The following is a 17,331-nucleotide window of genomic DNA, read 5'->3' on the forward strand; positions in this document are numbered from 1 at the left end:
TAACATGCTGAATGTTTGCTAAATAAAAGAAATGTCACAAAGTTAAACATGAGGTCAACATGCTAAATGTTCGCAAAAATGAAAAATGTAAGTATGCTAAGCATTTGGATTTTAACTTAACTTGCTAAATGTTAACAAGAATGAAAAATATAAACAAACTAAACAATAGGATGGTATTTGGCATGCTAAATGTCAGCAAGAATGGGAAATGTCAACATGGAAAACATTAGAATAGTGCTAAACATGTTAATATTAGTGGGAATGAAAAATTGCTTACATGCTAAGCATTTGAATATTAAAATGCTAATTGTTAGCAAGAATAAAAAATGTCACAAAGTTTAACATTACGTTAACTTTGTAAATGTTTGCAAAAAGGAAAAATGTCACTGAGCTAAACATTAGGATGCTAACAAGTGAAACATTAGCAAGATTAAAGAATCTTAAACAAACAAAACATGAGGTTAAGATACTAATCGTCAGCTTTAATAAACATTTACTAAACATTTGAAACATTACGAATGTTAGCGTCTCACTATACATGCTATCATTTGGACAGGCTAATCTTTGTATGCTAATTACTGTGACTAGTATGTTGACAAGCTAACATAAATATGATAAACAGTTTTAGTATCTTATGTTGTATCTAACAGTTAACATGCCTTTTTATGGTCTCTCAGCTTTTCCACACATCTCCATTATACGGATATTGACTTGCCTGTACGCAGTGTTTACGATTCATTACATTACTACAGCAGTTAATCTGGACGGTCTGCTTTATGTGTGAGATTGTCAGCACTAATTCTGCAGTTCTGTGGTCGTGCTTTCCACCGCAGTGTGTCTCGGTGTGAGTGAAATATCGTTGCTCCTCGTTGTTTCTTGTGATTCAGGTGAGGTCAGACCTTCCTGGGTCACTGCAGTGGTTTGTGCATTTGTTAACCTGCTTCAGCAATATTTTTCCTCACCCTGAGTCTGCAATAAAACTGCAATCTTCATGTCACCGGTGCAAGTTCGTTGCCAAATACAACAGTGCCTTCAAATATGTCTTACTCCAAATGTTTCAGAGCCAAGACACAGAGAGTTGCATCATTAGTGGCAGACATTTAAACTTTTGTTCATCTGCTGTGTCAGTGAAAACAGGGATGTTACTATCTAAAAATGGCAGCTTTAGCAATAATTCCCACCTCATCAGATCTGGGGGGCAAAGCCTGACTGTTGAGGCTCGACGTGGCTGAAAAATCAAACGCTTCCTCTTAGCTGCACTAGAATTATCTTAATGTGACATTTGACCCAGTTGTTTCCAGAAACGGGAAAGATTACATCTGGCTCCTCATCCGACCCCTCTGGGACTCGATTATTTAGTGGATAACACACCTGGGTCAGCTTGACAAATTCCCTTAATGTGTTAAAGGCAGAAGAATATTTTTGTAAGGAAGTGCTGAGAATAAAATGAGAAGTTAACTGGGGTTACATTCAATCAAGAATAATGCACACTTTTGTTCATAGAATGGTCAGAAATGAGAGAAAACTGCACAGATTCCTGTTAAATAATAGAAAAAGTGTCACAGTTTCATTGCAGTGTTATAAAGTGACCTGCGATCAGAAAAAGCTGTATTTGCTGGTGAATTATAACAACTTATCTCTGCGGGTAGTGGTTAAAAAAAGCTTGCTTGTTCACAGTTATCACTGATTTTATCTGTTTGTTTCTTGCACTGGTATGCTGACCAGAGGGAGGTGCATAAATATTCAGTTTAACTCAGTATATCTCCAAGATTAAACCAATGCAGGCACTGTTTTCTCCAAGATGGCAGCCAGAACAGCTGCCATTGTGCCGTCCCGATGACTCAGGAGTCTTAGTTTTACGTCAACCTGTTGATTCCCAAAGTTAGAATCTGTAGGAAAACGAGCAAGTGCAGGTCTTTCTCTTTAAATTGTGCTGTACAACATGAGTAATTCACATCTCTGCCCTATTAGCTGAAGCATCTCCTGGGATTGATGAGTTTGTTGATCAGTTCTTGTAATGTTCTCACCTGATTGGAGATGAAACTTTAGAGGGAGGTGCATAAATATCCAGTTTAACTCAGTATATCTCCAAGATTAAACCAATGCAGGCACTGCTTCCTCCAAGATGGCAGCCAGAACAGCCGCCATTGTGCCGTCCTGATGACTCAGGAGTCTTAGTTTTACATCAACCTGTTGATTCCAGAAATTAAAATCTGCCCTGTTAGCTAAAGCATCTCCCCTCACCCTGATGAGGTTGTCGATCAGCTCTCGTGACTCTGCAAACGTTCTCACCTGATTGGAGCTGAAACTTTTCCCCCCCTTCTCACCAATTACAGTCTCAGGTTGCATAATAACACTGTTAACACGCCCCGGTTCCAGTTGAGCAGCTCAGCGCCAACAGAACAAAAGTGTGGTGTGTAAAAGACATTACTAATACGTTCAGCCGCTAACGCCCAAGTGAACTGAGCCGCTCGACTTCTTGAACCGCTGAGAAACGCCACGCTGCCGCAACAACGCAGCGAGCTCGCGTTAGAGTTGCAACATGACATGAAAAAAATCACAAGAGCTATACAGTTCATTCCTTTCATGCTTGCAGGCCTGTCGGACGCCGTATGTCAGGAACTGCTGCATGAGTCGTGCCATGACATTCCACTGTAATAACATGTACTCTGTGTGTGTGTACTGTATTTACAAGCCATAGCGCCCAATCTGGGCTACGAAATGAAAACTAAAATAAACCCGAATATGATAGCGACTTTCAAAAAACAAACAAAGCGAATCCAAGTATTAAAGCCTCACATCTCCAGCCTCAGTCAGTCAAACAGCGGGGAGGAAAAAGCCTTAACGTCGAGCTGAAACGGGGAATGCTGCAGCTATTGTGCATATTTTGGAATTTGTAGCGCTGCAGACTTAGAAGCTGATAATTAAGTTATCAGCAGGGTTGTCCTGGTTCAGAATTGACATTTGGGTGGTGAGAGCACATGGCAGTGAGCATGATCGCTCCACATTCTTTTTATTTGACAGAAAGGTTGTAATTATTTTGTTATTTCTGACCATTTGATAAACAAAAATATCTACAACTGTTCAGTAAATGGAGCCTCAATACACAAATTTGGTTAAAAAATGCGTTTTTTAATTGTATTCTCCATTATTTTGTAATTTTGCTTTGGTGCTGGCTAAAATCTTTTTATGGCTACCAGGATTTGCTTTATCCAGAAAAACCCCTTATATGTTGATTCAGTGCTTTGGTTTGATGTAAAAGCTTCGTGTCTAAGCAACTAGTTTGTTTACCGTGCTGGTGCTAGCACCGATTCTCAATAGACAATCCTGTATGTGGATGTTTCCAAACACGTCCGAGTGCTGTTTTAAGCTTCGGTACGCTCACAGTGTTTGGTGATAAAAGGAGGGTTTTCTTTTTTGGGGTGCGTATACGTGGTGACGGCAAATGTATCCTCGACACACTGCACAAAAATCTGTGGTTCAGATAGACGGAAAAACATATTTCATAATGGGACTACTGGTGCTGTTTTTGTGAAAATTAGACCAAAATATACACCAAGGATTTGTGTATAGCTCAAGTTAGACATGGAAATATAAATGGAAGATCATCATGCTTTCTTTGTATTCAGTGGGTCAATTCAAAATACTGTCAATGGGGGAAAAAAACCAACATTTTTTCTGAAAGTGTGTGAGGACAAAACGTGTCAGTTGCTGGCGTTTTCACATTGTGCTTATTGATCACAATGGAGCTTTGAGTGAACGTCAGGTTGAATAGTCGGACCTCAGACGTGATGTTTCCGGTATATCTCTTAATCTGGGCGAGCAGAAAACGTGATCGGTTTGATTTGACTGAAACTGTTGCCTTTCGTGTTGCTTTCTCTTGTCTAGCTTCGGATGAGAGTCAATCTGTCATGTGGTTTGTCCGTAGCTTTGGTTCAAGCTGGAATACTTCTGTGACTGCCGGTTGGATCACCAACGTTTTGTACAAGGATTTGTAACACCAACACAAGACATTTTTATTTTTTGAAATGATCTGTCTCAACGACTATGAAACAGATTGCAATCAAACCGATGCTGATGTTTGTGTCCCTGTCAAGTTAATACATTTGGAGTCCTTGTGATATAAATGTATATTATCTTAATTTAAATTTAAATGACACCTGAAGGAAAGGCCTCAGCAGCAAACTCTTAAAAGTTCATCGACTCCAGAAGTAAAAGCGAAGAACAAAACAGACACACGAGATCTCACAAAGATGTCCTCCAAGAACAGATTCGCATATAAACATTGGTTTTAATTTAAAAACGCTACCAGGGCAGTGGTGTTTCCGCTCTGCTGTGTGGAGAGCAGTTGTTCAAGTGGACTCCTGTGGATGGATCCACGGTGTCCACAGCTGTCTGTCCACAGTGAAGTGTAATTAAGGGTTATGTGACATGACTCATGATCGGATTCAATATTCCGCATTTTTCCAATTACAAGCGTTGTTGTTTTTCTGAAACCGCTTCAACATAAATTAATTTCAAAAAGAGCCACTCTGACGGTGATACAACCATCTCTCTGTATCCCTGTGTGGTGTCGAGCAATGTCCCGCCCTCAGAGCTTTCTGATTGGCTGCTCGTCTTCTATCTACCACAGCAGAAACAGACAAACTTCACACCTGGAAGAAACTTACAAACAACACATATAAAGTTATTTTTCAGTAAAAAGTAAAAATTGGCACCATTAGCAGATATAAACCTCATCTTAGCAGTGCTCTAAAAGCTTTTGAGTTGTTTGTACGGATCTGAGAGTATTGACGTGTTGCTTGTGAGGCCTAATTAACGCCATTAGCTAGCACACCTGCTGTTCATTCACCTTCGCCTGCTCCTCATGTTTGTTTTCAAGAAAAAACTAAAAGAGTTTTAAAGAAAAAAAGAAGCTTCTTACACCTGTCAGTAGAGTGAACCATGTGTGACTTGTGGTTCTGGCGTCACCGCTAATAGCCTCCCAGCACCAACGGATAAGTGTTGGAAAGTTTCTTATTTAATAAAACACGTATTGAAGTTTGTGTTTTCTGCAAATATATATCACATTCAAATGCCGGTTATCGTCCTCCTCAGATGGTGATAATCAACTGTTGAATCAGCCGTAATAAACCATCGTGGCTGACCTCAGCTACAGCCTCTCAGTCCTGTTTAATAATGACACATTGCACAATAAAGCCACCAGACATATGATACTGCCTCCTTACTGTTGCTCTGCATCATTGTGTTTTGAGCAACTTCCTCCAAACATCCTCCCGTCCCGCCGATGTCATTGAGCGAGAAGCAGGAAACTTATGAATGAGGCCATCCGCGAGGCGGCTCAGACCAGATATATTTATTGCGGGGATTTATCTGATGACCTCAGCATGTGCCAGAGTGAGCTGAGACCACGCCAGACGCTTTCGGCTGACAATATTGACGACTTGTTCAATTGGGCAAAAAGGTTGTTTCCTTTCGCCGTCCTCTCGCAAGCTTCCTGACATGGAAGCGATGCGGGCCAACGATTTATCCTCGTGCGAAGGACTTAAGATGTCACCGCTGACCCCTGAGCTGACGTACTTTTGCCCACTTTCGAAGCCTTCTCAGAGGCTCGGCGGTGACGTGCAGCAGAGACGTGATAGAAGATCAAAGATGGCATAATCAAAGTTACCTCCGCTTGACACTCATCAAAATATCAGCCCCACCTGAATATTTTTCAAAGCTACCCTGATGAAACGCAGTCAAAAGAAGCTGATGTGAATGTTTGAATGCGCTGCGATGTAAAATCAATGACATTTTTCTCCTTCTTGTTGTGTGCAGGTACATGGGCATCGGCCTGTCTGCACAGGGAGTCAACATGAACAGACTGCCTGGTGAGTAACGAGAATGATTTTACCTTCACATAACCAGTATCAGATTGATTCAGCAGGTACAGTGACAGTTTTTGTAGAGGTGGTCGGGCTGAGATCTTTACTGAGGTGGTACAATTTCTTGCAATATGTTCCTGCAAATTATTATTTTGCCAAATAGTCTTGGTCACTCATTTTTATCATTCGCTTGTGCAGGCAAGACTGAAATATAGAAGCACACGAGAGCTTATATGCAGTATAATGAGCTTTATGATCTAATCCTGAACTGGAACGGTGGCTTCAGTTTTTTCAATCTAGAGCAAGCTCATCGGTAGGGATCATTTTCTAACTGAAGAAAAATTTGTGGCAGGATGTTCAGGATGCACATTTTGAACAATTGTCCTTAATCAATAATTGGCAGCTTTATCCAGCATAATAAACTAATAGACAACAATTTGTGCACAGTGGACATTTTTCCCGTCGCTGATTGTGCAGTTTTAGACGTTATTATGGCCACAAAGGCGGCTCTGTTACATATGCGGCAGAGATATAAAAGTTACTGTCCTGGTCGATCCCCGCCGGCCGAAAGTCACTCAGTGTCACAGAAGTCTTTGTCATGGTGTCCCGTTGCTAGCTAAACCCCCCACAGTGCCAACATGAACTTCCTATTTCCCGAGTGACCGCCGCCTCTAGTCGCTGCACTGTAGAACAAAGAGGCTCCACCTGGAGGAACAACCAGGTACTACAGCTAATCGACAACATGTTTTCTGAGATGCAAACAGGTTCTCTCTGTATTTTCGGAGCTTGTGGAGCCACGAACACCCTACCGTCTAACAATGTTCCTACGTAACATTAATAACAGTTTGGATACAGAAATTCAATTATTTTTTTCTTAATGCATTGCAGAGCTATTTACGGCTATACACAGGATTGTGTTTTTGTATTACTTTATTGCACCTGTAGTGTGTATTGTTTGAAAAAATGGTGCAGGATTGTGACTCAGTATCAGCAGAAACTAAATATTAATTGATGTAGATTGGATCAAGGCATCCCTACTCAGAGGATAATTACAATTTATGTGCTATAAGATAAGACATGTCAAAATTGGCACAAGTTTGTGTCCATCCAGCCTTTGGTTTCACAATTTTGTTCTTTTAGACGCAGGTCCTGGGTCAGTCTTGTATTGTTTATCAGTCTATACCACTTGTTTCCAGAGCTCTTCAAAATAGTTTTAATCCCTTCAGTCTTGCGAGAGCTTTAACTAAATCCACAGACAAATCTGCATCATTCTAACAAATAAAAACACGTGCAGACAGATTTTGTATCTGCACAGAGAAACAGATGAACTTGGATGCTCTCTGTAGGTGTAAACATTTTCTGGTTGGTCAGAATCACTTGGTTGTTTTGGTTTTGGTGGTAAAAATGCAACGGTTTCGCAAAAAATAAAAAAAAAAGTTCTGCCAGAAAACTAGCAGTTCCTCAGTATTGGTTTTGAAGGGTGTCCAGACTTGGTTGCCGTGGCCACCCTTGGCTCCGCCCCCCGTCTTGGATTCAATTTAAGGATGTTACCGTGGACGGCAGAATTTATTGATGGAAGGACAGCAGAACAACAGGACAGCAGAGTCCACGTTCGTCGGAGTAATCAGCGAAATGGGGTGAAATGAGGATTCCCAAGGTCACCCAACACGCCAAGCGCTTCATCACGCCAACGTCCAGCAATAACGTCGGCTCGCTGGGCCGAAGCCAGAATTCCAGCCACTTAGCAGTCGGATCGGACCGGCGCTTTGGCAACCCGGGATGAAAAAAAAACCCCACCCGGCGTCGCTCCGTTCTTTTGTTCAATATTTGCGACAGGCAGGACAGTCTGCACGGCACAATTAGGCAGCTCTGGATTGGCTGCACAAAAAACCTTGACCCTGAACTTTTTCTAATTACTTATTGGCCAACGGTTCCATCCCTCTGACCTCATTGGCTCAGATTACAATCAAGCATTGACGGGGTTGTGTTTACTTCGCAGGCCTCGCAGAATGGGGAGGTTTCTCATCAACCTTGCAAACGCTGGAAAGAGGGGCTTGATTATTATCACTTAGTCATTGTTTTCATTCAGGGAGCGGATATTTTTAGAGCCGAAGTAGGAGAAGGTGTGTTTGCATGTACGCGTGGAGTGCAGTATACGAAGGTAGATGAAAGGAACGGAGAAGAAATTGATTTCTGTGGATAAATGAAAGTAGCTGGAGAGGCGCCAGCGTTTGTGAGATTTGGGGATGAAAGCAGGAGGAGATGAGGATGGGAGGCGTTTCTGTGGTAATTGGATGTAGTTGGTTTGTGGAACAGTTTGACAGCGGCAGAAGGAACATGTCGGGGCATGTCGCCGAGCAGTCATATGGATCGCTGACAGACGTGGACTCGTGGCGTCACTTCATACTAATCCGATTTAAGACAAACACTGCTTCTCACTTCGTAATGATAGATTATTTTTGGCTCGGGCAAACATTTTGATTAATGCTATGTGGATGTTTGTACACAAGGTTTTTGTCTGTGTGCTTTCCTCATATGTAAAGGGGTGTTTTTATGGCGAAGACATTTCACCACATAGACCATGGTGGAAAATACCATCTAAGTGTCAACTTGTACTCTTTTGCTTGACGAGCGTTAAACTCTGAAACCCCAAAAAGTTTCTGGGCAACTTTAACTCATGTGGACTCATTTTTCACTGCAATATAAACTAATGCACCTCTATGAGAACAGCACAGCTATGAACAGAAGTAGAGTTCAGTACAACAAAATTATAATGCCATAAATTATATATTTAAAAAAAAAAATTTAAAATAGAAAAAAAGTAAAATTTAATTTCTTTGATGATACAAAAACTGATTTTTAAAAAATCTATATTTAATATTTTTCCAATTGAAACAGGTGTAGCCATATAAAATGGTGTCTTTACATACTACACATATTTTACTACTTATGATTTTTATTTATTTCCATTCTTGTCTGAGATCCGCTCTGTGTAAACAGAGCCTGCAGTTCAACCGAGTTCCGTCTCTGAATTTTTGACACGTGGCTGCTTGTGGCAGCTTAATTTTCTGATGGCATCTCAGTTGAGACGTGGAGCACAGAATTTTCTGTTTTTTACAGAATCGATCCAGACCAAGCTGTTTATTTATGGCAGATTTTTATTTTATTTTTTTAAAATGAGACGTGTATTTTGTGTATTTATTTTTGTATTTTATTTGATTTTAATGAACTATCACAATTTTAGGATTATATTTGGTGAAGTTTTCCAATGGAACAACCATCGGAAGGTTGAAAATGCAATGATTCTCTCTGTTTTTACTTTTTCTGACTGATAAATTATGTCAGTTTGGTGATTTATTTAATTTTTTAATTTTTTATAGATAACATGCCTTTCAAACCCACTAGCGGTTTTGAAGGTCATCGGCTAATTTCATGTGAAATATTACATGAATAAATCCTGGTAAACTATTAAAAGCTCAATTAAAATCTGTTATTTAAAAGCATAACAACACTCAAAAGGTGTTAGTGGTGGAGAGTAGTACCTATATACTAATCTATACATTTCATTCCAGTGCATTCGTCTGACATCTTAAGGTACATTTGAAATGAAGATTTTATACATATAACAAGCTTTAAAAAATATTTCTGGCTGCTTCCAAAAAACAGTGTATAGTCAGGCTTTCAGATGAATAACAAACAGTGATTTTTCCCTCTAAACTTCTCACGTGGTTTCATTTCACTAAATGATAATCTAATATCTCACCAAACATCAAAGTTGTGAGAAAAAGTCAGAAAACTGGATTTGTGAATCAGATCTTTTTTTTTCCTTTTCATTAACTCTGTGACAAGAACTCAGATTTATCTGCCGTCTCTGTATATAAAACTGTATTTAAGTAGTTCAAACTATCTACTGCTGCAGAAACAGTCATTAGACCTTGAAGAAACTTAAAAACAACACAACCCCCCCCCCCAAAAAAAATTGCCACTCTAAAAGCTTTTAAGTTGTTTATATGAATCTGCGTGTGCGGCGTATTGACATGTTGCCTGTGACATTAGCTTAATTGATTCCATTAGTTAGCACACCTGCTGTTCAATCACCTCCACCTGCTCCTCGTGTTTGTTTTAAAGAAAAACTGAAAGCGTGGAAACACAATATCATCCCCGCTTTTTAAATCCAACAATGCGTTTGTCAAAATTAAAGCAGCAGAAGACAAGAAATGCTGTGGTTTTTTGAACAGAATATTGAATTCTACTTTATTTATGAGTAGATTTTCAAAACAAAAGAACAATTTCCACTTATTCAGACCCATTTTTTATGTGTATTCGGACATCCCAAGTGCTCTCCTGTTTTCTTTGTTTCTCTTCATTTTTGACCAAAAAATTCCCAACAAATCCACCATATATTCACCTTCTGAACCCTAAAACTCCAACATTTAAAAAGAAAATCAGAGCCAGAAACTGTAGAAATAATTTCAGATGGTCACGTGTTCAAATCATGCGTGACTTTTGGTTCTGTCTAAAATAAATCCAAATCTACGCTTGGAATCGGGGTATTTCACCAAAATCCCTTCATTCTACATTTGTCATCGAAAAAAAATGCCCAAGATGCACCTTTTAAAATATATTCTGTAAAAGCACTATAAATTCTGTGCTCCTCAGCGCAGCAGAGAAACCACGAATGACTCAGCTGTGACCAACATTCGGGTCAGAAATATTCAGGGACTGTTTGGCTGAACTGCAGACAGTGTTTATGTATAGCAGTGTGGTGACAAATTAGAGTATAAATCATCCTGAAGTAATAAAGTCAATGCAGCATGGCTCACAAAGAGCATGCAGAGGAGCAAGCTGAAGATACATTCGACACGGTGAAACATCCCTCTTTAGTGGTGTGAGCTCATTCATAGAGGTTGTGAAAATGTTAATAGTTAAATATCTATAGTGTGTGGAGCCAGGATGTTTTTTTTCTCCAACTGTGGTAACGCCTGTGGTCTTTGGATTTATGTCATTATAACTGTGTCATACTCCACAAAAGATATTTATGAGTTCTGTCTAGTTATAGCCATGTTTGTGCTGTTTCCATTGAGGTGCAATACGTTATATTGCAATAAAAAAAAAACGAGGCCACGGCGAGGAAAAATGTAACAGGAGCAAAAAAAAAACAAAACATACAGAGACTGCTTGGGTTTGATAAACATAAAACCAGAGCAATGTCTGCATAGAGGAATAATTTGATTCCCAAGACAAGGTACAGTTGTGGTGCAAGTACACTGAATTACATTGTTTCATTATATATATATATATATGTATGTACTCTGCCTTCACGGTGGTTTGTTTACACGTGTGAAGAAAGTTGGACTCGTGGTCACTGCTGCGACTCGGAGAACAAAGGTGCCACTATAAAGATTTAATAAGAAAACAAGCCTTTGTCTGCTGACACATAAACATTTATTGTGCACTCGCTTCACGCTTTGCTGATAAACTGCAGACTGTCACATGATCGCTTCCATTTATTGCCGTCACTGTCTATTTCTTTTTTTTTTCTTTCTACCGTTCCAGCTTCTTTTGAGCTCCATCCCCGACTCACACTTTTATACTCTCAGCAAACCCCGCACACAATGACATCCGTGAACGGCTCAGCGATCTCTGATGACATAGGAGGAAGCGTAGTAGCCGATAGCCCCGTCTAAAGCCCCCTTCGCCTCTCCCCCGGCCAATCGGACCACTCCTCTGCTTCGGCCAATGGGCTTTTCCAGGCCTGTCTGGGGCTCGCTTGACCCGCTTAGCGACCAGCCAAGACCCGTCCGCCGGCCGAGCTTTGTGGAATGCTGTGGACGGCCGAGGCAGCCGGTTCAGCAGAGTCCAGATCCGCACACAGAGATCATTCGTGGCCCTCTCTTCTTGATTCACACAAAGGGTGGAACAGCGTGGAACGGCGGCGCCCGGACGGGATGCGTTTCCCAAACCTGGTCACCCATTAGTTATGAAAATATTTCTGGTTGCTAGGATTCCACTACAGATGGTCTGCGGCCCTGGTGGACAGATTACCGCTGATTGCCTTAACTCTGACTAACCCAGTGTGTGTGTGTGTGTGTGTGTGTTTGTCCCGAACTCTGCGGATTTAGCTGTGTGTCCTGCGCTGCAGACTGATTGAGTGTTTGTGCTCGTCTGTGCTCATCCGTGCATCTGTTTGTGCGCACTTTCACCGCGGCCCGCGCATGGATGGACTGTATGTTCTGGCAGAAGGTTAGAAATGTTCCCGTGTCTGCTGAAACTTTACGGCCGTTTTGGAGGCTGCAGTTTGTGGCGCGTTACATAAAGAGGTGTGTCTGTGTGGCTTCGGCCTGCCCTCGTTGATATAAATGGGATGGAGGAAATAATAGCAGCTCTGGCCAGGATAACGCGGTGCACATCAGCAGCACCAAAAGCTGCAGCCTCCACATCGTCGTGCGATCGAATAAACACTTTCCTTCACTAGTTACAACAAAAACAGAACAGTTTAGCCTTCATCAACCTTCATTTGGTGCAGGATGGTTGTACTGGTTTAACCGTTGCACCAGTAGAATAACTAACAAGTGAGAGTCCTGTCTGCAAAATCCCACTTAGGTCAAAGTGCACGAGTATTATCTGCAAAATGAGAATGTGGAATGTGGTTTTTGAAACTGTGGTGTTACAACTCCCATGTTTGATGACACGCTGCTGTGTTTACAGTATCCCGCTGTGTTGTCTATCAACGCTAACTGCTCTGGTTGGTTTCAGATCATTTATCCTGTTACAACCGTGTCCGATAGGGGCGGCTCGATGGTTCAGTGGTTAATGTGCGTTCCACATGTGTGAAGATGCCCTCAGTGAGGCAGCTCCTTCCTGTCTATCTATCAACATCTACTGCACATAGCAAATGAAAAGCAAAAAAAAATATATTAAAATTCAAATTAATTCATTTAAAGTCCTGTCAGATGTTGCAGAATGCAGAGCTGGAAGTTTCTAAAAGTGAATTTCAACTCAAAGCAAGTCACTGGAGAGACTTCTTTCTAACACTGCGAGCTTTATTCAGACAATTAAATCAAATCTGATTATTTCAGTTTTAGTTGAGTCTTTCGTAACCATTTTTCAGCCTTTATGTAATGATTTATGATCAGAATATCCCCTCGTTGTATTCATTCTGCTGAAAATAGGCCACATTACTGATATAATATTCTGTGTGACTCTATTTGATTATCAATATTGAATCTGTCAGTGGTTGTATTTAACTGCTGTAGTCTGTTGAATGTTGGTAGTTTAGTCCAGTTGTTTCTGGTAAATCAGAAGAGTTACAACTTCAAAAACATCATTTTTATTACAGTTTCCAACGCAAGTAACTGTTTCCTGAACATGATTTTCATCGTAGCTAAGTCACGACAGTTTATACACATATCCGTTGTCACATGGAAAACTGTTAGAAGCTGTGACAAAGTCCGTCATCTGTTCCCCTGGACTCTGGGAACACTGGTTATCCCTTATTAATGCAACGCTGATTAGCTGAAGTCAGTCAGCTTTGTTTAAGTCTCTGTCACGGTGCTCCTTTAGTAGCTAAACCCCCATGATGCTCTTTGTTTGCCAACATGGAACTGCTCACCTAGTCTGGTCGCAACGGTAATAAACAATAACAGACTCCACCTGGTGGCGCAACCAGGTACTACAGATAATCTAAAATACTTGAATTGTGTATTGTGTACGTCATTAGTAGTAGGTAAGGCTTCCAGTTGGAAAAAAACAAAAAGTCCGCCTCAGGAGAGTGGAGGGGATCGTGGAAGCGTCAGGTCGCGACTGGACTTTTACCAAGGAGACTGGAGCATCACTTCTAGGAACGCTATTTCAGAATTAAGTGTTGTTTTCGCTTGCTGATTGGTTAGATTTAGGGAAGTGTCCCACTAACACAACGGTACTTACATGGGTTAGACTAAGACGCTTTTCGTAGCATATTTGACTTCACAAGCTAACATTTTATTGGTTGGCTGCAAAGGAGCAGAACAGTAAAGCAATAAATGGTTGCTTTGAATTTGTGACGCGTCACAAACAAATGTAATCTCGTAGAAAATACATTTCCTTGAAAAACGTAATTAGGAATGGTTGGTTTTGTCCAAGTAGGAAGTAACCCGGGACATGTTGCACAGTTTCATGTGTTTCGGCTGTTTCGGGAATGCGTCGGTGGACTTGATGAGGAAACAGGAGGTCTGGAAAATGGAGGGACGGTTGGACTTTTTTTTGGGGGGTGTGTCCGTTGTTATTCGAAGTGTGACCCCAGTTTTATTTTGAAAGGTGTTACAAGCTAAAAAGACTGTGTTTGTACTCTGCAGGCTTTATTTAATGTAACATCAGAACCTGAGCATTTACCAGGGACGCTAGATGTTTGATAAATCAAGCAGAGAGTGGCGTAACATGAAATTACTCAAGTAAAGTCCCTGAAAAAATGTCCTAAAGTGCAGTCCTTGTGTATATATGTGTGTGTGTGTGCGTCCCGTACTACAATGTTCTCCACCGCTGACCTCTGTGTCTGATCCTGCTGTGGAGGCCTGCCCATTTCATTAGCATGTTGGAGCAGTGAGCCTGGCTTTAGAGGCAATATCCCTGTCAGCAGATTAATCTAATGCCTCGCCACACACACCAGCGCAACACACACACTCACACACATTGAGCGTATACACATATGCACAAAGCAACACATGGAGACACAGAGGACAATATGTGTTCGAGCTGAAAGAAATACACTAGCGCTGAGGACACGAACTCAGACAAACGCATTCAGCTCGGGTTGGTGCTCCCATTACATGCTCGCAGACGCACATTATGCACACATACATGTACGTATCTAATATCTCGCCTCACCCACGACCTACTTTCCCTTAACCCCGCTTTGCTTTTTGGCAGCGACGGTAGAAGCTGCAAGCGACGAGAAACACTGACACAGGCGGCGGCGTTGAGCGTCAGGTTCAGGAGGAGGAGGAATTCCTGCAAAACTCGATTAGGGTGGAAGTTCAGGCTTCGTCCAGACGGTTCAAACTGTCGGCAAATTTTGCGGTTGTCGCTCGTGCCGGGGAGGAATCTTCCCACAAAGTCCTGCTGCTGTGGTGTTCCAGTGTGAATGTTGTACTGCACAGTGTTGTCACGTTTTACATCACGCAGCAGTCGTAAAGCAGGTGTAAATAATAAAATGTATGATGTCAGAATAACTGTATCAGCAGCAGTCAATCTGACTTTATTTATGGAGCACGTTTAATACAATAACACAAAGTGGACGACATAAAAAGTCAAAATTCATAAATAAAAGAATAAGAAAACAGTTTTAAACTGAAGTAGTAAACGCTACGATGAATAGAGGAAAATATTTAAAAAATATAGTTAAAATCTAAAATATAATATAGATAAATAATTAAACAAAAAAAAGGGCAGTCAAAATTAATAAAAACATAATAATACAGTAATAAATGATACAATGAAGAGCCTAAAATATGTAAATATATATATAAAATATAATATCTATAAATACAATATAGATGATAGATGACAAAAAACGGGATAAGACAAAAATTTTAAAAATGTAGTCGTAAACGATTCAATGAACAGACTAAAATATTGAAAAATGTAGTAAAATAAAATAGAAAATGTATAAATAAAATATAAATAGACAGGTAAAGGACAAAATAGAAATAATGTTAGAAATTAATATTGAATGACACAACAAATAGACTTAAATATGTAAAAAATATTATAAAATACATGTAAAAAAACAGATAAAATATAAAATAATATATATGAATAAAATATAGCTAGATAGGTAAAGGATAAAATAGAGTCATAAATCCTTAAAAACAGAATAAATGTAAAAAAAATTTAGTAATAAACAATGCAATAAATAGGCCAATATTTGTGTTAAATAAATAGTATACAGATTACACATATAAATGCATCAAATTATATTAAAATAAAATGTAATTCTATAAATAAAATATAGATAAATAAATAGGTAAAGGACAAAATAAAAGTCAAAATTCATAATGACAGAATAAGAAAATAATTTGGATCAATAATGAAGTAATAACAGATACAATAAATAAACAGAAAAACCAACTGGACTAAAAGAAAGAGAAATCACCATAAATATATTTAGTTCTAGAAATGATTGAGTAAAATCCATCAAATCATTCAAAAGCCTGCCTAAAAAGCTCCTACTAGAGTTTGCCACATGCATCGCCAGCGGCTGGAACAAGACGTGAGTTCATGAAATGAGCACATCGTGACATCCTGGTGGCCTTTTACTCTCCGTTCGGCCTCCTGAGCTGCTGTTCCTGTTGTCGGTGACTCACCAGTTTCTTTCTATGGATAAAGTCCTCCTGCTGGCCGGGAACTGACACTGCAGCGTATTTAAAAAAAAAAAAAAAAAAACAGACTCACCAAGTGTGTGTGAATTTTCATGAGACGCCCTGCAGGCAGCAGGGAGTCGGATGGGAAAATCTGAGTCTCGGGAAGTCAATGAGTAACCGTCTTCACCTCGAGTGCTGAACAGGAAGCAGATGCCGTTCGCTGCAGACGTTTCACTTAACAACCAATCCTATCCTGTTTTGTTTTTTTGTTTTTTAGGATGGGACAAACACTCATACGGTTACCACGGAGACGACGGCCACTCCTTCTGCTCCTCCGGAACCGGCCAACCGTACGGGCCGACGTTCACCACGGGCGACGTGATTGGCTGCTGCGTCAACCTCATCAACAACACTTGCTTTTACACCAAAAATGGCATCAGTTTAGGTCGGTGGTATTTCACGTCGCATAACACAAAAATGGTTAATTTTGCAGTGCACTAAACCCTAAATGTTCTTTTGTCCTCCAGGTGTAGCCTTCACAGACCTCCCTGTAAGTATTCATGCACTATTTTATCTCATCATAATCTCCTTTATGCTGTTTTTAATACACTTATTTGACATTTTCAAGCTGTTATTTTTGTTTTTTTGGTGGGAAACAGGTTAACAAGCGCACACATTAGGCTAATTTTTATCATAACAAACCTACATGAAGTCATATTTACCATGCAGCCACCACTTTAATTGCAGTTTATGTTGGCAGTTTGGTTGTTTTGTTTTGTTTTTTTTTTCTCGTCCAGCGGCTGCAGAGACTGGAACATTCCTCTAAAAAAAAAAAAAGGTTTTACCAGCCAGATCAGTTTTAAGAATAGAGCAGGGACTTCCAGATCTCGGCTGCGAGAACAGAAGGAGCCGCCGTTAAAACCCAAACAGCCTTTAGCAAAATGTTCACTTCACAGCCTGTCGGTGGGTTTTTACAAACATGAACTGAGCGCTGTAGTTTGAAGACTGACGGACTTGTTTACAGCTCGTGTGATGAACTTGTTAGTCCGACAACCTTAACAGCTTGTAACTTGAGGTTTTCCGCTGCAAAACCCAAAGAACGTATGAAGCATGTGATGGTCCTTTAC

At 40.3% G+C, this 17,331-nt stretch overlaps 1 protein-coding gene across 1 annotated transcript in view; it reads left to right on the forward strand.

Moving 5' to 3' along the window:
- The window catches only part of ranbp10 (RAN binding protein 10), a 49,477-nt gene that overhangs the window by 18,071 nt on the left and 14,075 nt on the right, over positions 1 to 17,331 (forward strand). Inside the window, exons 3-5 of the mRNA XM_008285853.1 lie at positions 5,821 to 5,873; positions 16,482 to 16,649; positions 16,732 to 16,754. Of these exons, the coding sequence (XP_008284075.1) occupies positions 5,821 to 5,873; positions 16,482 to 16,649; positions 16,732 to 16,754 (244 nt within the window). The remainder of the gene's footprint in view (positions 1 to 5,820; positions 5,874 to 16,481; positions 16,650 to 16,731; positions 16,755 to 17,331) is intronic.

The sequence above is a fragment of the Stegastes partitus genome, unplaced genomic scaffold, assembly GCF_000690725.1.
Source record: "Stegastes partitus isolate 25-593 unplaced genomic scaffold, Stegastes_partitus-1.0.2 Scaffold419, whole genome shotgun sequence".
Classification (NCBI taxonomy): Eukaryota; Metazoa; Chordata; class Actinopteri; family Pomacentridae; genus Stegastes; species Stegastes partitus.